Raw genomic sequence first — 23,712 nt, 5'->3', positions numbered from 1 at the left:
CCCCCGGCCAACATGAACTTCACCCTTGCCTTTAAACCAAAAGTTTTACAGTATTTTTCTTCACCTTTTCCTTCCTATTCAAACTGCTTCTTCAGAATCAGGATAAAATTTGACACATTGTAGAGTGGGGAGGGATGGAAAGATGGGGCTTTAATGAGATTAACCTGTGCCCTGCAGAACATCAAGGGGTTGATAAGTAATAACTTTTAGATTACATTGTATGTATGCATGTTTCTGTGTGCTTGTGTATGCTCTGTATGTATGAACACGCATGTATACTGTGTGTTTATGTGTGCACACACAGAGGTTAAAGGACAACTCAGAAGACTTCATTCTTCCATGGTGTGGGAAGGAAGAGTGACCTCCCATCGTCAGAGTAGGCAGCAAGCACCTTGGTTCACTGAACCATCTCCCCAAACCTACAGCTTTTAAAGTAAAGCATGCATTTCCCCTTTGAATGTCTGAGACCATTCAGTTACTTGAAATAAGGAGACACCATTCAGTATCATAATGAAGTTCAGTTACTGCCTGGAAGAAGGAAAGCAGAGTTTGAGGTGGCTTGTTTCAGAGTCCTCTCTAAAAGGAACTGGAAAGTGAGAATGGGACTGAGTGGTACCAAGGCTCCCTGTGGAAGACCCTGTCCAGCCTTAGCTTACCGGAGACTCCCTGAGTGGATCACATGGAGCCTGATCGATGCAAAGAGCATGAGGATTTTTATTTCAGTGCCCTGAGGCCATCCCAGACCCTAAGGAAAGGAGGCGACCCCTCACAGCTTGTTCAATGAGCTTTTATACAATTTTCAGGGCAGCGGCCATTAGACACAATGTGTCTAATGTAGAACAGTGTGACTTTTTAAACTGATTGGTCTTTAGGGAATGAGGTGGCAAGGACTTCCCTTGTCTGAAGGTGGGCAAAGGTCCACCCTGCGGAATGTGTCCCCACCTGCAGGTTGGTTCCCACCCTGTGATCTGAGGAATGTTAATTAGCCTTTCCCTTCATAGAGAGTTCCACTACCTTCCTAAAGTTCCTGAGCTTATCTTATTAAGGAAATTCCTAGCCTCCCAATGTTTTTCTGAGATGTCCCTGTCTACTTGGATCTTATACCTGCTGCCCACTGCTTAGGTGTGGCCTGTGGAAGGCTGGTTCTTCACTGAGGTGTGCCTTTGCTAGTAGGAAGGGGAACCGCTGCATTTTCCAGCTGTACGGGCCTCCCAGGTTAATTTTTTTTTCTATTTTTTTTCTTTAGCTCTTCTAATCAATGGATAAAGTGGGAAAAATGTGGAACAACTTCAAATACAGATGCCAGAGTCTCTTCAGCCATGAAGGAGGAAACCGGAATGAGAATGTGGACATGAATTCCAACAGATGTCCGTCTGTCAAAGAGAAAAGCATCAATCTGGAGGAGGCAGCCCCCCAGCAACAGAGTAGTCCCTTAAGAGAAAATGTTGCCTTACAGCTGGGACTGAGCCCTTCAAAGACCTTTTCAAGACGGAACCAAAACTGTGCGGCAGAGATCCCTCAGGTTGTTGAAATAAGCATTGAGAAGGACAGCGACTTGAGTGCCACCCCAGGAACCAGGCTTGCACGAAGAGACTCCTACTCTCGACACGCCCCGTGGGGAGGAAAGAAGAAACATTCCTGTTCCACAAAGACCCAGAGTTCATTGGATGCTGAGAAAAAGTTTGGTAGAACTCGAAGTGGCCTTCAGAGGCGAGAGCGGCGCTATGGAGTCAGCTCCATGCACGACATGGACAGTGTTTCCAGCCGTGCCGTCGGGAGCCGCTCTCTGAGGCAGAGGCTCCAGGACACTGTGGGTTTGTGTTTTCCCATGAGAACTTACAGCAAGCAGTCAAAGCCACTCTTTTCCAATAAAAGAAAAATACATCTTTCTGAATTAATGCTGGAGAAATGCCCTTTTCCTGCTGGCTCAGATTTAGCACAAAAGTGGCATTTGATTAAACAGCATACCGCTCCTGTAAGTCCACATTCAACATTTTTTGATACATTTGATCCATCACTGGTGTCTACAGAAGATGAAGAAGATAGGCTTCGAGAGAGAAGACGGCTTAGTATCGAAGAAGGGGTGGATCCCCCTCCCAATGCACAAATACACACCTTTGAAGCTACTGCACAGGTCAATCCATTGTATAAACTGGGACCAAAGTTAGCCCCTGGGATGGCGGAAATAAGTGGAGATGGTTCTGTCATTCCACAAACGAATTGTGACTCAGAAGAGGATTCAACCACCCTATGTCTGCAGTCACGGAGGCAGAAGCAGCGCCAGGTGTCTGGGGACAGCCACTCGCACATTAGCAGACAGGGAGCTTGGAAAGTTCACACGCAGATCGATTACATACACTGCCTTGTGCCAGATTTGCTTCAGATCACAGGGAATCCCTGTTATTGGGGCGTGATGGACCGATACGAAGCAGAAGCCCTTCTAGAAGGGAAACCGGAAGGCACATTCTTGCTCAGGGACTCTGCGCAGGAGGACTACCTCTTCTCTGTGAGCTTCCGCCGCTATAACAGGTCCCTGCACGCCCGGATCGAGCAGTGGAACCACAACTTCAGCTTCGATGCCCATGATCCCTGTGTGTTTCACTCCTCCACTGTCACTGGGCTTCTCGAACACTATAAAGACCCCAGCTCTTGCATGTTTTTTGAACCGTTGCTTACTATATCCCTGAATAGGACTTTTCCTTTCAGCCTGCAGTATATCTGCCGCGCAGTGATCTGCCGTTGCACTACATATGATGGGATTGATGGGCTCCCTCTGCCGTCCATGTTACAGGATTTTTTAAAAGAGTATCATTATAAACAAAAAGTTAGGGTTCGCTGGTTAGAACGAGAGCCAGTCAAGGCAAAGTAACTCCTGTCCCCAGAGGGTACTAATTAGGTCTGCTCTCATGTGCATCAGATAGCACCCATAGGAGGCAGAGTCGGCTACTAGGATTTTCCACCCAGAATGGGAGCTTAGTTGTTAGCCTCTGTCCGATGGGATCTGCTGTTACTCAGACAGAGGGGCCTAGGGACAGCAGGATGGTGTGCAGGTGTTCAGTGGGCTGTGACAACCGAGGGAGGCAACTCTGGGGAATTTGCTATGAAGAATTCTATTTCTTACTGAAGAACAAATTATTAATATTGGATGGGTATTTCAACAGTGTGTCTAACGTTTGAAATTATTTTTTCTAAGAATTTTTCTATAACCTTCCAAAAAGTTGTGATGTTTGTAGTTACTATAAATCAAGCTTTGAAAGTCCAAAACAAACAAGTAAATAAAAGACTGCCTTTCTTTTAGAGAAAAACAAATGCAATTTTTCTGGCCACAGGGCATTGTGCAGTGTCAATGTGGCTTATAGTCAGTCTCCTTTTCTCCTCAAAGAAGGAGGCTCTAAAATAAACCAGGTTTTTCTAAGATGGTTCTTAAAACTCAAGCCTCACAGGTTAGTGATGGAGTTGTGTGTAAAAGCCCCAGTGTACATTTGGGATGAGCACAGTGACCTCAGAGCATGCAGTCAGAGTTTCTAGTGGGATTTTTTTCTCTAAGTTGATATGTGCGGCCAAACATCGTCTCATCAAAGTTAGAATCTTTTCCTTTGCCCTTGACTTTGTGAACCCAGAGGAAAATGAGCCTAGGAGATGCCCAGACACATTAGATGGTAGTGACTCTGCTGGTTGACAATGCCGAGTTGTGTTAAATTATAACTAACCATTTGGATGGCAGTATTTATCTCTTTGTTGTAAACTCATAGCTGAATTACTTAAGTACAATTTATATCATACAATTTTAGTGCAGTTAATTCTTAACAGAAAACCTGAAGTCTAAATTGCAGATTTAAAAGGTACTGTACACCCATGATGCCTGTAAATAACTTTACTTGGCACCTTTTGTCACTTAGGATAGTATGTAATACAACTTGAGTGAACGCTTGGGACGTATTGTCGAGTCCTAGTGTTGCTTCTTGTGTTGGACTGTGTTCTCAGTTCTGTCTTAGATATTTGCACTACAGTAGCCAAATCCATTCTTGTATGTTGCTGTGCTCTGTAACTGCTGCCGGGTGCTCCTCGGCCCTCATGCCAGCTGCTGCAGAGGTTGCTTTCTATCCCCATGGCTATTGCCAGGGCTTCGTATGCAACACTAACCCTTTAACTGCTAACGTATGTTTCTGCTTGCTGTGCCTTGTTCTGGCTGCTTTTCTGTGCTAATAAAGTATGTTTGGTGTTCTCCTTGTATATCTGCCGTTTTATACATTTGCCACAATTTCTCTTGTACGTTGGAATGGTTTGGGGTTTTTAAATAGGCATTAACCTGACAACTTCATTGTAGTTAATGCAGATTTACCTACAACCTAATACTGACCTGTGAGAATAAGCTAAATCTAAGTTGAATGCTCTCTAGCTTTCTAACCCTAATCTGTTCTGTGAATCAGTGTCCATAGTCACTGCAAATTAGTGTATAGTTTACAGCAGGACTCGGAGAAGTGAGAACCTGGTGATTTCTCTGCTCAGTAGCAAGAGGCTGAAACCAACGGTAACATTAGCAGGTGAGTGTTAGAGCATCCAGCCACACCAGAAACAGGTGACGCGGAGTCTGTGCACCAGGACGCGTCAGCTCCACTTAGTGGCTTGGGGACCATTTTAATTGAAGATAAATGCCTGAAATGTGGACCTTTAACCAAAGACTTGTTCATTTCAATGCAGAATGGGGATGGAAGGAACCTAGATTTTTCTGTTACTTGTCGTAGATGTCCCTGAGGAACATATACCAAAGTGTTTGAGAACTTCATCCAAACTTACTTTCAAAGCATAATGTGCAATTAAATTGTTATGACGTAATTATATTGCGTAATTGTTGGGTCTGTTTTCTTGAGCTTACAATGTACCTGGAAAATGAACCTCTTAAGTAAAGATAAATCCGTGCTGAGGACTGGAGGATGACTGTGAGAAGGCGATGAAGCTGTTACGAGAACTGGAAACTCGGAGAGCATTGATGGTTTTAAATGCTTGTAGCAAATTGATGTTCTCACTATAGTTTTATAGAAAATATTAATGCTTTTATGTATTTCAGAGCTTTTCCTGTGTTATATGCAGATTGTTTTAAGTGTAATTATTGAGTTTATGTATGCATGTGTCCACTGTGCTAAAGCCACTTATGTTACAGTTTGTGTACAATATAAATATGCAACTTTGGGGTTAAATTTTTTGTTAAAACATTAGTAGCTTACATTTAAAAAGAAAAGAAAAATCACCAGCATGAGAGTGCACTGAAGTCTTTTTTTCACTGTGTATTTTCCTGAATACATTGTAGCCTTTTGACAAAATTGGTGTTTTTATGTTTTGGGGGTGGCACATTTTATTCCAAACCAAGAAGTTCTTTAGCAGTTGCCATACATTTTTTTACCCAATGCGAGTGTAAGCCACAGTGCTATAATAACATGGAGAGCTGCTGCGTTTTCTATCCTCATTCTTTCACGTCTCCCTCCTCGCCCACCCTCTCCCCTCCATCCCCTCTGTGTCCTTCACTCGGTTCACATATGCAGCATACATATTTATAGTCACTATAATGTGCATTTATGTGCACTTATACATGTATGGTGTTAATAATATTTTAAACAATATTTCCACTTGGTTTAATGTCATTTATCCTGAGGATAATTAATGTCATTAATTCTGAGGATTGTTATATGATTCCAATTTTGTTACGTGCTCCTAAAGTTTGGCCCTGACACTGTTGTCTTTTTACAGAGGGAACTTATAAGTATTTTATTTTCTGACTTGAAATTAAAAAAAAAAAAGTTGCTTTAAATACAACTATAATACAATCAAAATCAAATTTATGTTCTTAGGTAAAATATTGAGCCTAAATCACCATTCTCTACAAAGCAATCTACATTCACCTATCCTTGGGCATTTTTTATAAGATTTATAATGGCTGGAACCATAAAAACTGATACTTAAATTCCAAGCTTCATTTTGACAAAACTCAGAGCTGATTAACTTTCCTAACATTTTGATCTAGTTACTATTCATTCTCACTCCAAAGCTGCTTTGCTCCCTGGCACTGTCACTAACCTGGTGGTGTTTTTTTTTTTTTTTTTTTTTTTTTTTTTTTTTTTTTTTTTTTTTTTTTTTAATTAAGGCTGGCCCTACATCCTATTTTTGTAGCAAAATAGATAAGAACATAGATACATAAATGCCTTTTTAGTAGAGGTAAGTCTGCGAGTGAGAATCCTAACCTGTCAGTCACAGGCTCACTCGCTTACTCCCTGCTCCAGTGCCTGTCTTTGGCTTAATAGGCAATGTGCTCACTTGAGGAGAGAGGAGAAAGTTTACAAAGAGAAATAGTGATGGAGAGAAGGTCAGGGATGTTGCCCATGTGAGAGGCTTGGGTTTGGAGAGGGTCAGGGTTCAGGGATGTGGCCCTTGTGAGAGACTTAGGTTTCCCATTTCTTGTTCCAGCTGCCATGGCACGTAGAATCTAAGTGATTGTCTCAGGACCCAAGTGAGATCTTTCAGAAGACAATTGGTTGTGGGCATGGCGGAGAGCTTGCCTTATAAGATCTGCATGAATTGAGGCATTTGTTTTCATGCCTGGGAATACTTCAGTTCATCGTGGTTCACTGTAATGGATAGATACCAGAGTACAAGATGAAACCCTGTCTTCTGGAGTTAAGCAGATAAGACAGTAAAAATAAATAAATAAATAATCTCAGAAACTGAGAGGAGGCAGAATGTGCTGAGAGTGCTGGTGTTACAGGTTCTCTGGGGAATGATAACCTTGAGCAATGGGGAAACACCAGAATTACACACCGTTCAGGCTGGCCGCTGGTGGCACTTGCTTTCAGTCCCAGCACTTGGGAGGCAGAGGCAGGCAGATCTCTTGAGTTCAAAGCCTTCCTTGGCTACACAGAGAAACCCTGTTTTGAAAAGCCAAAAAGCAAAACATTCTGAGTGAAGTGAAAATAAAGTCTAGATCCCCAAAGTAGGAGCGAGCTCCGCATGCTGAGAAAACACCATAAACTGGAGGGGAATCTGTGAGACACTGGAATGGCAAGCTCTTGTCCAGTTAGGGCTATAGTAAGGAGTTTAGGTTTCCTCCAGATGTCACGGGAAGCCATTTGAGAACTTGAATGGCATGGTCTGTTTTCCATTGCTTTGGTATATGGAGAATTGGGGAGACATGGGGGGCAGGATGTGGAGGATTTGCTATTAGGTGAGTCTGGAAGCCTGGGCAGGGTTGGTGCTCATGGCTAAAGGTCAGGGTCAGGATGTGGTTTGGTGGCAAGAGTGACAGATTTTGGTGATGACTTAAATGTGCAGAAGAAAAAGGATATGGTGGCACAGTCCTGTCATCCCAGTACATGGGAGGTGGAAGAAGGAGGATTTCGATGAGCTCACAGCTGGCTGGGACTTTATAGCAATTAAGTCAGCAGGCAAGCTATCCAAAAAGGGAAATGACTTGGAGTTTTGGAAGGAAAAGAATGAGGATGCCATTGGCCGAGACTTCAGAAAGATGGGAACAAACTGGGCAGTGAATCAAGTCTTGCCTTGAATGTGTACAATTTTGAGGTTCCTAGGACCCCAGTGGAGACTGAGTGCACATTTGGATACTTGGATCTAGTTTAAGGAAGACTACTAAACATAGGGGAGCTAGTACATAGCACCATAGGGTGGGTGCTGGAGCGCAGCGGCACTTCTCATGGGGGGTGGGGGGAAGTGTTTGTGTGAGGGAAGTAATTACAGAGACATCTTAGTTCCTTGATACAAGGTATCAGGTCTGTGTCTCTTTCCTTTAAAACCATGTACCTTCAATAGAAGCCTTGCTTTAAAAACAAATTAGGATACTGCAGCCAAACCTTGCATTGAATTTTAACTTTCTATGTCAGGTTTGCCTAGCATCTATTTTAGCACAATTATTTACAGTGTATACAATACAAGCTTATGTCTTTCTAGACAAGCCGACATGACACACACCTTCTTAGTCCCAGCACTCAGAAAGCAGAGGCAAGAGATCTCTGTGAGTTTGAGGCCAACCTAGTTTAAAAAAAAAAAAAAGAAAGAAACCTACCATGAAAGGTTTTAAAGACCTCTACCCTCCTACTGTACAATCTTTCAGAGGTAATCACAACTATTTCTTCCCACTGTTTTCCAATGTTTTTAATGACTGGAAGACTGGACTTAATAAGGTATACTCTACATGAGAAGAAGATGAAATGATTTTAAATCATGAGACAGTTTTACAGGGACTTGTGTTAAGCTACACTCCAGTCTGGGTCTAACCTGACCTAAGGACTAGGCTGGTTTCGCTGGTTTGGTTTGGTTTTAGTTGTTCTTATTGTAAGTGTATGGGTATTTCCCTGTGTGCGTGCGTGCGTGCATGTGTGCGTGTCTGTGCAGCATGTGTGTACCTGGTATTTTTGAAAACCAGAGGAGAGCATGGAATTCCTTGGGACTGGAGTTATAGTTGGTCATGAGCCACTATGTGGGTGCTGGCAATTGAACTCAGGTCCTCTGGAAGAGCCCGCAGTGCACTTAACTACTGTGCCATCTCTCCAGCCCCAAGTCTTAGGTTTTCTTATGTCATTGTTAGGTCATGGGCAAGCCACTCAAGACTATGATGTCTGGGCTGTAGAAGGGCCTTGGAAGTAAGGTGTGAGAAGGTGAGGGTTGATACCTCATGGGGAGTCTACTCTGGGACATGGGCAAACAGAAGTATGAAGAGAGCTGAGGGAATGGCTGAGGTAAAAAGTAATGGCAAACTGATGTACAATTTCAGTCCTGGTTCTTCCTCCCAGCCCATGTTTCCAGAAATAAGACTTGGACTCAAAATTATTTACAAATGCCTTGGCCATATACTGGGTCTCCTCTGACTAGATCTAACTTAAAATATCCCATCTATTCTAGCCTATATTATGCCATGCTCAGGTACTGTGCGTCTGTCTCCTCAGTCTCCTACACCTGGCTCTATCCCATAATTCTTTCTGCTTCCTGGATGTCCCACCTTCTATTCTACCCTTTTCTGTAAGCCATAGGTATTCTTAATTGATGGGTGAGGCATCCATACAGTACACAGATAATCTTTCTACCAAGAAGAAACAAACTTGCCCTGGATGGAGTCCATACGATGCCAGTGTGATGGACAGGTCACTTCTGGAGGCACCATGTCTTGGTTTGTTCAGTTTGGTTTTGTTTCTGTACTTGGACTTTATTCTCTCAGCAGGGGCATTTACAGCGTCCAGGGAAGGACTAGGTATCTTACTGGGGTAGACATGTCCTTTTCCCTCTGTGAGGCTGGTGCAGGAACTCCCCCAGTGGCATAGGTCCGTCCACCACGGTCCCCACTTGCCACAGGAGGCCCTGTAGTTGGGCTTCTGGAGCAGAATTCCCGGGAGCTATTCTCAGGCCTGGTACAGAAAGCTGTGCTTGGCGGCTGCTGCATAGTTACTGGGCAAACTCTTTTTGTCATATAACAGTGAAAATTTGTTAAACACTAAATGGTTTTGTGGGTTTTTTCCATCTTTATAAAATGGGTGCAGTTATGCACTTAAACCTAACTTTTACCCTGATTCTCTTTAAATACAGGATAAATTATTTTATTTGTGCTTGTCTTAAACCTAAGACATTCTAAAAACTGTTGAATTGTAATACTTTTAAAGTTTCATTATCTTACAAATATTTTGTGCCCTTAAGTGTAATTGAAACAGTGTTGAATTTTAATACACCGAGAGACTACTAGTGAGATGTTTGGCTTAGTAATTCCAACTTTGAGAATTCATAAATTGTACTACTAAAATACTGTCTCCACTTTTTAGCAATTTCTTTCTTGATAAGGAGCCAAAAGTCTCAAATTGTTTTCTAGATTTCTGTGTTTGCTTAACAGCTGTCACGGAACTTGGAAGTGAGTCCTGCAGGGGAGCCCTTATGGGAAGGTGCAATGGACCGGCTGTAGGCCATAAAATTGCAACTAGATTTTCTTTTTAAGTCAGAGTTAGAGTTTCTTCTAAAATCAGATGATTCTTGGTTTCTTTTCGTGTTTCTGTGATAAAATAACCTGACAGGAAGAAAGGGTTTGTTATAGCTCCCACTTCAATGTCCAAACTCTGCAGGGGCAGAGATGAGGAAGCTGTGATGTCACCCCTACAGCCAGAGTACAGCCAGAGGAGCGCTGCAGATGCTCAGCTCACTGGCTCCTTTTCCTGCAGTCCAGGATTCCCACTGGAAGTGTTTCTGCCCACAGTTAAGATAGGTCACCCCTTTCCAGATCGATCCTGTCTGACAGCTAGTACCAACCACCCCAGATGCTATCCAGGGTTTGGGATATCCAGGCTCAGGTGTTGGTTTGTGTGAAGAATGCGGATGTGTTTTTCTGCCTGGATATTCAGAGTGTTGGGGTCTCATGGACTATGCAAGCAAATGAACCAAGCTCTGTTGTTATCCTTCTTTGCCTGTGGCTTCCCCAGCCTTGTTTGCCAACAATGCATCCAAATAATACTTTTCTTTCATAAGGTCAGAGATTTTTTAAGTGTCCATGTTACTTTCCTAAAGTTCTGTGGGTAACTTCTTATGAATTCCAGTACACAAAAAAACAGACGTCTACGTATGTGTGCAGAAAATAGAAATCATTTCTTCTATACTAATGACTTAAAACAACATAGGACTTCAGTGGAACATGAAAGAGTGGTATTTTGGAAATGGAGGATACTTGAAGAGCAGTGGGGTTTTAAATGGTTTGCAATTACAGTCTCACAATTCATTGAATTTGGCCTCTGCGGGACAGGTGTAAATTGCCCTTCAGTATAAGTGAAGAGACTCAGTGAATGGACTGTAGAGATGGGCATGTGTTCCCTGCCTTGAGGGCAGGAAGTTGCAGCTCCAGGTAGCTTTGAAAACCATACAGGAGATAAGGAACTTCGAGGCTGTAGCCCTATGGAGAAGGAAGAAATACAAGGATAAGGCACACAACGAATGAATACCAAAGAGAGGCCTCACGTAAGCAGAGCGGTCCAACTGAAACCTCAGGTCTTAAGTCATATGATATTGGGTGCCGTTTAATTTTTAACGAAGAGCAATGCCCTTGAGCCAGCAGTCATCTGTGTATTGATGCGCTCCCTGGGAAGCGGGCCATGAGAGTGATTAGCGAATGAGGCTGAGGTGGAGCCTGCCACGTGTATGGTCTTAGGCACAATTTTTCTTGACCTTTGTTTCTTCCTGTCACTAATGAAATAAAACCTCACAGAACCATATATGGAAGTGTCATCAGAGGAGGAAATACAACACCATCATTGATTTTTAGAATTCCGTGGTACATGGCAATAGAATAATTCAGTTTCAGCTAGTACATCAGAGCAATTTATTCGTAGCAATCTGTGGTGCTGGGAACCAAAGCCAGACTATGTGCATGTGAAGCAAGGGCTCTACTGGTGAGCTCCCTCCTACTCTTTACTTATTGTGGTGGGAAAGAACAATTTTCTTCCAAACATGGCAACATTGTTCCATAGCTGTGGATTATTGTCAGCCTGAGTGGGTTGTGTCCCAGCTCAGCTGCTGTTCACCAGTCAGTTTTCCACTCCTGACAGGGCCTGATTTCTTACCTGCTTAACACTGGGGTGAGGAAATATGAAACCAAATGATCTTGGAGCTGTGCATAGCACAGTGCCTGGCACTTGTTGCTGTTCTCAGTGTCCTCATGCCCGTCTACACATCTCAGTCCATCAGTGGAAATACAACACTGAAATCCAGAGTTCCTAAATGCAAGGCCAGTCTTCCTTTCTCTACAGAAGGCTTCAGTAAAAGATAAATTGAACCCATAGTTCAAATTGAAGGACTGTTTTTGTTCAATATGGGGCTTTCTAAAAGGACATAGTCAGAATGTTGAAACATTACCTCTGAGCTTTGTGGGAAAAAATTCATAAAAGTTCTTGCTTAGAAAATTACTAGGACACAAGTAGAATAAAGCACACCGTAATTCTATTCACCAATTGATTTTAATGCTCATAAGATGTTTTAGTTTTCCATCAGGTGAAAGAATTTGCTTTGGAAATCAATAGAGGCAGGGTTGTAGATTCAAGCTTTGACATATTGGTAGAGATGTGGCAATGCCTGTGGTTCCATAGTTAAGTCTTCTCTGAGGTTGGCTGCTGTTGTTCTGTGTTCAGGCCTTCGCCATAATAGGGTACAAGCACATCAGTGGGGTTCAACACCTCTTTCAGCTCCAGTCACAGACAACAAGAAACTCCAAACCACCTCACTCAGCATCCTTAGAGGCAAAACTTAATCCTACCGTAAATCACTCCGTCGTTCTTCCAATTCAAGATGGCTGATGTTGGGCTGGGGATATGAACAGGCTGATAGAGTGCTTCCCCAGCAATGCATTTGATTCCTACCCTTGCCTTAGCTGGGTAAATGACACACAATTTTAATCCCAGCACTAGGGAAATGGAGGGCAGGAGGGTCAGGAATGACAGGGCATCTTCAGTTAAATATTGGTTAAAAAAAAAAACAAAACAAACAAACAAACAAAAAAAAAACTAGCCTGAGCTACAAGAGGCAGTGCTGGAGAAGAGAATGAGAGAAGAGAGGAAAGAGAAGAGGAATTAGCTAATGCTGTGTTCACACACTGTCTTAGTGGGGCTTCTACTGCTGTGAAGAGACACGATGGCCACGGCAACTCTTATAAAAGAAAGCATTTAGTTGGGCCTGGCTTAGAGATCAGTCCACTGTCACCAGGGTGGGAAGGAAGCACGGCAGCATCCTCCAGGCAGACGTGTCTGGTAGAGAAGGAGCTGACAGTTCTACATCTGGCTCCACGGACAGAGGGAAAAGAGTGACACTGGGCCTGGCTCGAGCATCTGAGACCTCAAAGGCAGCCCCCAGTGACACACCTCTTCCAACAAGGCCACACCTAATAGTGCCACTTTCTATGGAGCTATGGAGCCATTTTCCTTCAAACCACCACACACGTAAACCAGAGACCTTAAGGAGAGGAGTGGGTGACAGAACACTCATTTCTTTAACTCTGATCTGATCTGTGGGTGGCTTTACTTCTTTAAGGTCCAAAAACTCAGTCAGTTTCAAAATCCCATGTTTATTTCTTTTCTGTTTTGACAAAAGAATAAAGTCTAATGGTTCCAAACATACAGTTTGAAATTTTTGGTTAGATGTACAAAAGTCTGGTTTCTTTTCTTTTTTAGAAATTCCCATTTAGGATCTACTAACCCTGCATCTTAGAAAAGTACTTCTCCATTCTCATCAGAGAGTTGCTGCATCCAGTCCTGGTCAATTTTCTGCTTGGTCCCCTCCAGTTGTACCAAGAGGAGTGAAGGGAGACAACCACGTGGCCTTTTCTCCTACATCTGATTCCTCTTGTCTCCTCCTGAAATTAGAATTCCTTTCCTCTAGGGGATGCCCATGTGTCAAGTCACTTGAGCCATTTCCCAACATTCAACCATTCAGGACAGCATTTCTTAAAATCTGAAAACCCATTGATAGTCTATACTGTAACTGATGATTCCCCCAAACTTGAAGATTTATCTATCAATATTTACTAAATTGGAAAAGGAAATGTAAAGCAGAAAATATATTTATTGTTTTCTAAAGAATAAGCAACCTGGCAGTGGTGGCGCACGCCTTTAATCCCAGCACTTGGGAGGCAGAGGCAGGCAGATTTCTGAGTTCAAGGCCAGCCTGGTTTACAGAGTGAGTTCCAGGATAGCCAGGGCTACACAGAGAAACCCTGTCTCGAAAAACCAAACCAAACCAACCAACCAACCAAACAAACAAACAAAAAACCCAAAAGAATAAGCATAACATGGGTAACATTTGGGGGAGGGGGCTCTTTAAGGCCAGGGCAGCTAGCAGAGCAGTACTGTTCTCAATGCTGCCCAGCTCCCTAGCATCTGCCTTAATAGAAGACAGCTGGCCATTCCTAGCTGTCTCTGTGCTCAGTCTGCTCCGGTATTTTCCCTTGCTTAAAAATATGAACAAAACTTGGCTCCACATAGATGTATAGTTGGAAAAGAAGAGACATATTGTAATAGTCTTTTCAAATAGTTATGATATGCTCTGTTGATGCTAGAACAAGATTTGGCAAACAATTACTTCTTAAGGGTTGGTACAAAGTCAGATCTGAGGCCACGTGAAGGACCAGTCAGAACGCAGGGCAGTAGTAGAAGCCAGTGATCTGCCTTGCACTTGAATATTTTTCCTAGGATCATACATCTATCATTTGGAAGATATTGGTTCACTGAGCTAGAAAGTACTTCTGACTTGTGCTCATTTTCAGTAGGCAATATAAAAAGTCCCATTTGACAACACTGATAACCGCTGATCTTAAATATTGAAACACAATTTTAGAAGAAGGATTTCAAAATAAAAAAAAATTTGGCTTAAAAACACAAAATTTTATCATTATCAACCAGTGGTATTTGTAGTTTTCCTTAAGTGTCATTATTAAGAAAAAAATTCCAGACAATCAGTAAATACCTATCATAGTATACCAATTCCAACAGAAAATGGTATTCCATTAAAAGGTGGTTAGTTCAGCTTGCAACTCGCAGAACCCCACGAGTGCTTCTTGGAATCACCATTGTAGTTTAGGATCAATGGATGTTTGATGTGAATTCCCCATGTGTGAAAATGAAGTCCAATATGGTGTCACACATTCAGTCCCAGCACCTGGAAGGCAGGTGCAGCTGTAAGAGTTCCAGGCCAGCCTGTCAACACAGAGAGTTCCAGGCCAGCCTGTCAACACAGAGAGTTCCAGGCTAGCCTGTCAACACAGAGAGTTCCAGGCCAGCCTGTCAACACAGAGAGTTCCAGGCCAGCCTGTCAACACAGAGAGTTCCAGGCCAGCTTGTCTACACAGAGAGTTCCAGGTTAGCTGGGACAATGCAGTGAGATGCCTTCTCAAATAAACAAATAAATAAATAAATCCCTAAAAACACTAAATAAGAAATTTTAATAAATATATATGAATCTACATTGTTCTACAATAATAAGGTGTGTTTAAGAGTAAGACTTAATGAAATAAATGTTTATTGTATTATTAAGGACATTCTTTTTTTAAGATTTTTTTGTGTGTGTGTGTGTGTGTGTGTATAGATATTCATATGTGTATGCAAGTGCCCTCAGAGAAGAGGGCAGCAGATCCTGGAAGCTGGAGTTACAGGTGTTTGTAAACCACCTAACTTGGGTGCTGGAAAACCAAACCTTGGGTTCCCTACAGAGTAATGCACAGTCTGACATGCTGAAGCATCTCTCCACACCTTTAAGGAACAGTGTTAAGGGAGCCTGGACTTCCTTCCTTCTACAGAGGTGCAGCCAGAAGCCGCCCCATACGTGTCCATACAGTGTCCTGAGAGAAGCAACACATGTGCCCATTTAGCTTTCGCACCTCAATGTCGGTCATGCCAGAATAAACCACAAAACTTGAGACCCTCAGTCACTGCTCGTTAGTTCATGTGACAAAAGATCTTCAGTGACTGAGACCAATACGGACAAGTATGAACAAAACAGCAAATCCATAGGTTTATCTTTTTATTGTGTGTTTGTTTTGACAGAGTTTCTTTCTGTAGCTTTAGCTGTCCTAGAATGCACTCTGTAGACCAGGCTAGCCTAAAATTCAGAGGACCACCTGCCTCTGCCTTGCAAATGCTAGAATTAAAGACTTGTGCCACCATGTCCTGCAAATTTGGGTGTTTTAAAAACTATTTCCTTTAAAAATACTATGTGTATATCTATATGTGTGTGTATCTGTGTGTGTGTCTGTATGGGTGTGTATCTGTGTGTGTGCTGTATATATATGTATATATGTGTGGGGGGGGGGTGGGTGTCTGTGTGTATCTGTGTGTGTATATCTGTGTGTCTGCTTCTGTATGTGTCTGTATGTGTGTGTATCTGTGTGTGTGTGTGTGTATGTGTCTGTGGGTGTCTGTCTGTATATCTGTGTGTCTGCTTCTGTATGTGTCTGTATGTGTGTGTATCTGTGTATGTGTGTGTGTGTGTGTCTGTGGGTGTCTGTCTGTATATCTGTGTGTCTGCTTCTGTATGTGTCGGTATGTGTGTGTATCTGTGTGTGTGTGTGTATGTGTGTGTGTGTGTGTGTGTACAGGCATTGGGTCTCCTGGAACTGGAGTTACACAAGGTTGTGAGTCACCTGATGTGGGTACTAAGGTGAGAATTTGGTCCCCTGGGGGAGTGTACTGTTCTTACTGCTTGACTTAACCTGTGAAACCTTCTCTCCAGCCCCAGCTAGTCTATTTTTAAGGTACAGAAAGAAATTTGTGAATGACATACAAACTTAGTCTTTGTGTTTATCCGAAATCTGAAATTTTATAAGTTACCACGCTTTAGGGTCTTGGCAATGGCATCCTTTTTTCAAGCTTTGAATGCAGCCAGCCAGCACCAATGTCAGCCAGGCAAAACCTCGGTTCTCCTTGCTACACATGCACCTTTCTAGCCAATACAATATGTCAACACATGCAACATCTTCTCTATTTCCACTTTGAAAACCTGAAGCCATCTTTAGTTTTTAAAGAGATCATCATATCTACATTTGGGACATTTCTTTTTCCTCAAACTCTGATTAGTTTCAAAAATGATATTGAAATTGTTTTGTTGCATAAGACACAATGTGGTGTATTGTTGACTTCCTTAAAGATAAATGGAAGGTTGGCTTCTCCGTGTCATGCCCTCTCCCGTGAGTCAGGGGTTCTGGTCTCTTATTTTCTTTGTCTTTGTCGTCTTAGACTTAGATGCTACACGTATGACCAGAGAGACTGAACCTAATCTCTTGTGGTTATGTCCAGTGATCCATCCTTCAAGAGACAAATATACACTAAGTTTTCTTTGAGGTTTTTGTTTGTGTGTTTATTTGTTTATCAAGACAGGGTTTCTCTGTGTTTGCGGTCTTGGCTGTCCTAGAACTTGCTCTATAAACCAGGTTAGCTTCAAATTCAGAAATCTACCTGCCTTTGCCTCCCAAGTGCTGGGATTAAACCACCCCAGCTAATTTTTTTATTATTCTATAAAAAATAGACTCTTAAAGTTTAGATAATTTTGAAGAAAAATTTTAAAACGTTTTTTAAATAATAACAAAGTATGTTTTTGTTGTTAAGCTTCCAAATAAATGCTAAACTTTGGAACAATGGCAAAGTGCAGAAATTATAGTAGGTAAAATAAGAACATACTCAAAATGCTAAAATACTAAATACTAAAATACTAAAAACAGACAGTTACCTCTGAAAATGCACCACCCTAAAAAATTGTAGGATTGGAACATTGGTTCATTGTACTTCTGGAGTGCAATCCTCAGCACCTGTGTGGGTAGCTCACACCAGCCTCTTCCTCCAGCTCCAGGGGATCCAATGCCCTCTTCTGACCTCCACAGGTAACAGAACACAAGTCCATATCCCCCCCCACACACACACACACAAATAATTTTTAAAAATATTTTTTTTATTGTAGGAAACCCAAGGCACCACAAAGCACACATTTCATTCTCTGCCACTGCAATGATGTCGTCATAGTCCACGTAGCCTCCGGAAAACTCCACTCTGTGCTTATGAGAGAAGGAAGGTGAAAATGCCTGTGTTATTATTAAATAGCTTTAACCTCCCAGACCTCCTGAGAAACTCTTGGTGCCCCCAGAGTCCCTGGGCTCCACTTGATGAATCACTTGTCTAAGGAGCCAACCATTTCAGTTTGAATTACATGAAGTGTGCCAAGGGAGAAGGATATCACATTTTCTTTATTTGAAGCACCTGTCAAACCTATGCGAGGCTCATTAATGCCTTGAATGGCATAAGAGACTTGGTGGCTCCCAGGGTTAATAGCTCGAGAGCCTGGATCTATTAAGTCCCTGAGCCTGTCTGTGTGGCTCTGGAAGCCCATTCAGTCTTTGCTAAGAAGCTAGAAGTAAGCCTTTCTTCCTGGTTTATAGATGAATGAAGTTGAGTTTCCATATGTGGATCCCCCAGTCACTTCATGGTTGCTTGCTTTCCTTCAGAGAGGAAAACCACAGCAGTGCGAAGTGTTTATATATGGTTGTAATTTAATTGCATTTGGAACTTTCTTTCTAAAAGTAGTTGTGTTTGATTCAATACCAAAATCCAGGAGTACACGTCACATGTCCAGTACTATCCAGACACCTCAGAGACACGTAGAGAGCATGTCTGTCCCCTTCTACCAAAGACTCATTGCATGAAACAGAACTTTTAAAAGTTTAAGCATTGCCTCACATGAAACCAAATCCTCACACATAGTCTATGGGAGAACAAAAAAGAATACATACGAGGATTTGGGGTTGGTGTTTCAGATTTTCACTTGACTTTGGTGAGATTTTAAAAAAACTTCGAGGAGTTGGGATGTGCAGGCATATAACAGGGGCCAGTGATTGGAAAAGGGCCTGGAGGAATGGAAATTGCTGAGGCTGGGTTTGTAGACTGCGCTAGCCCGCTCAAGAGGGCCTGGGTACCTATCCTTCATCATCTTACCTTCAAACTGCCCTTCGTTTATTTAGCAAGGAGAATGAAAAATGAGCCAAGAGAAACATAGGCGGAAGGTAGGGGTGAGACGTTCCGGAATTAATTATGCTTGGCCAAAAGAGACTGTCAAATTAAGTTGACCAAGAACATTGGCGCACAGTTGTCTGTAGTAAGTGTGAGTTGCTCCATCCACTTCCCAGAGCCTGCTAGCTTCTTGCCTGGCCTACAGGGAACCCAGTCAATAGCCCTACAGCTGTGAGCCCCTTCAAAGGCTGGCCTAGCTGCAGAGAACACCCTTACTGTGTACGCCTGCGCACTGGTCTGCCTCCCAGGCCCTGTTACTCCGCCCCACTTGCCGTGGATGCTCTCGGTATTCTGTTCAGGCCTCTATCACAGCTCTTTCCTTTTGCCTCATAGGGCTTCCTTGCTCAAGGTCATGTTTGTGCCAGGGCAGCTTGCATCCTGTAACAGATCGGGGACTGGAGGCCCAGAGAGTTCCTGTGGTTCTGCAGGACCCAAGAAACCTGGAGTTTTTGTTGAAACTCAGCTCTTCTTTTAGTTATTCTCCTTCTCTCTTCCTTTCACTAGTGTTGAACCTAATCATATTTTGCATCCCAAATTCTGCACAAGTAGCTGACCTAGAGAATTCAACTGTGGTGGTTTGAATAGGAATGGCCCCGGTAAGTTCCGTAGATTTGAATGCTTGGTCATTAGGGAGTGGCATCACTTGACAGGGATTAGGAGGTGTGGCCTTCTTGGAGGAAGTGTGTCACTGAGGGTGGGCTTTGAGGTTTGAAAAGCTTAAGACTGACCCTGATATAGAACAGTAGCTCCTTCTCTGGCACCACATCTGCTCTTGCACCGCCATACTTCCAGCCATGACAAAAATGGACTAAACCTCTGAACTTAAAAGCCAACACCAATTAAACATTGTCCTCTATAAGAGTTGCTGTGGTCATGGTGTCTATCCACAGCAATAGAAACCCTAAGACACCAATTACAACATGGTATTTCTTACCTAGAGTTCCGGAGCTGTTCATTTGGTTTTTTTTATTTGTGTGTGTGTGTGTGTGTGTGTGTGTGTGTGTGTGTGTATCTGAATTGCTTTCTTCCATTCAGTGGTACACTTTCCGTCAGTTATTTGGAAATTGTATTTTCGGTCCATTGGCTTAAATATTCTAAACACAGCTCTTTTCTTCCAGTGAAAATCTTTGTTTCTAAGAGTCTTATGATGTCAAGATTATTTTCCAGCTAATCCCAATGTAACTTTGGCTCATTTTGAGATACGCATCATACGGGCAGAACACAAACAGGTGGATTCAACCAACTGACCAGTCACTGTGGGCCCTGGCTCCAGTGTACCACTGTGACCTCCAGCAGTATGTTCTTGGAACCTGACTTACCAGTTAGGTTAGGACCCGACTCAGCTTCAGATACTTGCTTGTGGGAGTTTTGTTTTGCCCTCATTAATGAAGGCTAGCCCGTTTGTAACTCTGAAACTAGGGTTTCTAAACGTACTACTTTCCTAATAACGTCCGGCTGGACATCCAGCACCAGCTTTTGCCCCCCACCCCAGCCTTTCAGGTGGGCTGAGCGTCCTGCCTGCTACCTCTGGGTCTGTTTGGGGGAAACCCAGCATCAGGCCTGTTCTGAAAGGCATTCCCCCAGTAAGGAGCAGGATGAGAAGGTTGCTTCCTCTGCAGCTGCTCAGGCCCTCGCTGTGTCCAGCACGTAGTGTATTTAGAGTTCTGAACAGCTGGTTAATGGTTATTTAAACTTTTTATCAAAGATTTTTTTTTTAATGTAAAACAACACAACCCCTACAAGTAACTCATCAGGAGAAATAAGTTCCTTTTATACACCAAGTGGATGGATGGCCTGGCTAGTCTCCACTTGGGGGCTGCCTTCGGTTTACTCCCTACTTCCCTTTTCTCTGCCCTACCTAGGGCAGAGAAACGTACAAAGCTGAGCAGTGAGTCTCCCTGCCCCCTTCCCAGGCTCTTTCATGCCTTTTTTTTTTTTTTAATGTCTTGTTTTCTGGTCACATCATCATTCCCAACAATGAGTGATCTCCAGACAAGCCATATGCCAGCCACAGTTTCCAGTGGCTAACGAGGAAACACTAAAGTGGCCATGTTAGTGAACAGACCTTGACTGCCTGACACAGAGCCCTTGCCTTCCATCCACCCCAGTAAACGTCAGGCAAGTAGGAAGACGTGGAGTGGAGGGGAAGCCAATCCAAGCCTTCTGGTCACGGTGTGTGGGGGCCGCACACCTGCTCAGAGGCTGCCTGGGTTCCGTCCCTTCACGGTGTGTGGGGGCCGCACACCTGCTCAGAGGCTGCCTGGGTTCCGTTCCGTCACGGTGTGTGGGGGCCACACACCTGCTCAGAGGCTGCCTGGGTTCCGTCCCTTCACGGTGTGTGGGGGCCCGCACACCTGCTCAGAGTCTGCCTGGGTTCCGTCCCACTCCTGAAGATACAAGGGCTCACTTCTGCTCACTTCTGGAGACAGCTGTGCTCTGAGCTCTGTGCTGAGAACGGCAACAGCCCCTGGGTAGCTGGGAAGAGCAGCAGCCCCAGGGTATTAGGTCCTGGTAGATGCCGTGGGAGTTTCCTTTAGCTATGTTGTTCCTTGTGCAGAATGTTCGGCTGTTATCAAGGAGAGTGCCTGTCAGAAGCCTTCCAGGAGGACTAGAAATATCTAGGACACTGCCTTAGAAGAGGATGTTCAAATCCTACCTCCCCTAAATTACACATTGTAAAGTAGATTCAGAGTAGCCCAGCTAAGGACAGATGATCTGATCTGAGATTGTAAGTGCTGGCCAAAAGTTTGTAGCTTGAATTCAACAAAACTATTTGCTTGCTCTAAAGGAAGAAAAGGGGGAAGGTGGAGTATTTGTTGTTTTGTTTTGTTTTGTTTTGTGAAAGAGAAGAGGAGTTTGGGGTCTAGCTCAGTTGGTAGAGGATTCTGTGGCAGGCAAAAGGCCTTGGGTTCAACCCCCCCCCCCCACCCAGTGCTGGGAGGAAAAGAAAGAAAGAGAGGGAGAGAGAGAACACAAGGAAATGACATAGTCCTCAGATTGTGAAATGGCTGAAATTTAACATTCATGGTGACTAGGATGTGACCCATGCAGCCTGGAAATGGACCATACTCCAAAAGAAAGGTGTGTCAGCCAAGAGCAAAGCTGGGAGCTCCTTGTCAAATTAGCTGAAGAAATTTTAAATAGCAATTATGAAAATGTCCACATTGGAAGTTTTAATATGTGCTTGCAGTGAATTAAGACAGGAAGTTTCAGCCAATCAGCAGAAACAAACAACAAAAAAGAGTTCTGTAAAGTGCTTAGAGTTTTAAAATTATACAGGATAAGTTCATGTCAGAATAAAAACGACAGAAGAAAAAAGTAAGGGCCTTGAAGATAGCTCCACAGGAAGTATCCAATATGATGAACAGAGGGGTTTTTGGTTTGTTTTTTTGATTTTTGGGTTTTTTTTCATAATTGAAAAAAGAACAAAGCCTCTGAGATATAGTAAGCAATGTAGATACTGAAATTCCAGAAGGAAATAAGAAAGGTAATGGCTGACAAATGCTGAGGCAGCAATAACCGGGAAGTTTCTCAAATGTGAACTATCATAAACCTTCAAATCTACCGATTTATGAAATTTAGAAGTAATATATATATATATATATATATATATATACTGTAAACATAAAGATTCAAAGTATTAATGGAACACTGAGTGGGATGTCTTAGAGTCTATTGTATGCAAATTACAAGATGCTAGCTATAAAGGACAGACCTTGCAAGGGTGACAGGGAAAGGAAATCTTTAACATGTATGGAAATGTACGAGGTCTCCTCAGTGTCTGCCTCATCAGATGTCACATGACCTGGAGCGAGTCCAACAGTACTTTTTAATATGTTACTAAAAATAAGTAAATAAATATGTCAATGCAGAACTCTATTTCCATAATAAAAATCTTCTAAGGACTGGTGTAAAATAAAGACATTTTTAAGTAAACTAAAACAAAGAGAAGCTGTCAGCAGCAGCCTGCGAAGGAAATGCTGACAAGTGCAAAGTCATGGGTTCAATCCCTAGTATCGCCGGGCAGTGGTGGCATACGCCTTTAATCCCAGCACTTGGGAGGCAGAAGCAGGTGGACTTCTGAGTTTGAGGCCAGCCTGGTCTACAGAGTGAGTTCCAGGACAGCCAGGGCTACACAGAGAAACCCTGTCTCGAAAAACCACAAAACAAAACAAAACAATCCCTAATATCATGAAATACAAAGATTTCTTCTTTAGGCAGAAGGAAAATAACAGAATCAAATTCAAATCATTAGAAAAGAAGAGAAAGTCCCAGAAATGGTATTTTAAAATACCATTTAAAAATTTCATGTTTTTCCTCTTAACTTCTTTATAATTTGATATATAGAATAAGAATAAGATTGTCTAATTGTTTATCTTTAAGATTTATTTTTATTTTATAAGTGTTTGCCTGCGTATGTCTATGTGTACCACACACAAGTCTGGTGCCCAGAGAAGACAGAAGAGGGTGTAGAGTATGGAAATCAAACCCCTGTCCTCTGAAAGAGCAGTGAGTGCATTTAACCACTGAGCCATCTCTCCAGCCCTCTTGCAGGACATAAGCTATAAATCTTGTAGTGACTCTAGCATAAAGCAATCAGGAATATGAACCTATCCCACAGCTGCAAAGCTTTTGTGTATTATGATGGTAATAGGTCACCTTGCCTGAGCTAGGAGATGCTCAGAGAGCTAAAACCAAATCATGGTGTCTTGGTAGACAGAAGTACTCTATGGGGTGTTTCTGGATGGATTACTATTTAAAACAGTGAGCCTGGGTGAAGAGGATCTGCTCATTCCAGGCTCACAATGAACGAAACAAGGTTATGGAAGATGGGCAAGCTTGCTGTCTGAACTGGGACATCAGAGTCCCTGCTCTGGGACCTTACAGTTTAGATGGAGACTCTTATCATTGCTCTTATCATTGCTCTTGGTCCTCAGGTCTTAAGGCTCACACAGGTTTACACCTGGCCTTTAGACTCACACGGAACAGTACCACTGCCTTTCCTGGGCCCCCAGTTTGAAGAAGACACGTTGCCAGACTTCATGGCCTCTGTAATCGTGAGCCAGTCCCTTATGATGAATGTGCTACTGTCTATTTCTTAGTGGTTCTATTATTCTGGAGAACTTTAGGGAGATAACAGAAGCCC

At 42.9% G+C, this 23,712-nt stretch overlaps 1 protein-coding gene across 4 annotated transcripts in view; it reads left to right on the top strand.

Annotated features, from left to right (window-relative positions):
• Positions 1-5,254, top strand: part of Socs5 (suppressor of cytokine signaling 5) — a 38,183-nt gene extending 32,929 nt beyond the window's left edge. For all 4 annotated transcript variants that reach the window (XM_031355945.1, XM_031355944.1, XM_031355943.1 and 1 more), the window contains one exon: positions 1,247-5,254. In XM_031355945.1, coding sequence (XP_031211805.1) covers positions 1,259-2,869 — 1,611 coding nt within the window. In that variant the 5' untranslated portion in view covers positions 1,247-1,258 and the 3' untranslated portion in view covers positions 2,870-5,254. The remainder of the gene's footprint in view (positions 1-1,246) is intronic.
• The last annotated feature ends 18,458 nt before the right edge of the window (positions 5,255-23,712 follow it).

Source organism: Mastomys coucha, unplaced genomic scaffold (genome assembly GCF_008632895.1).
Source record: "Mastomys coucha isolate ucsf_1 unplaced genomic scaffold, UCSF_Mcou_1 pScaffold6, whole genome shotgun sequence".
NCBI lineage: Eukaryota > Metazoa > Chordata > Mammalia > Rodentia > Muridae > Mastomys > Mastomys coucha.
This window is presented reverse-complemented; position numbering and strand designations above follow the sequence as displayed.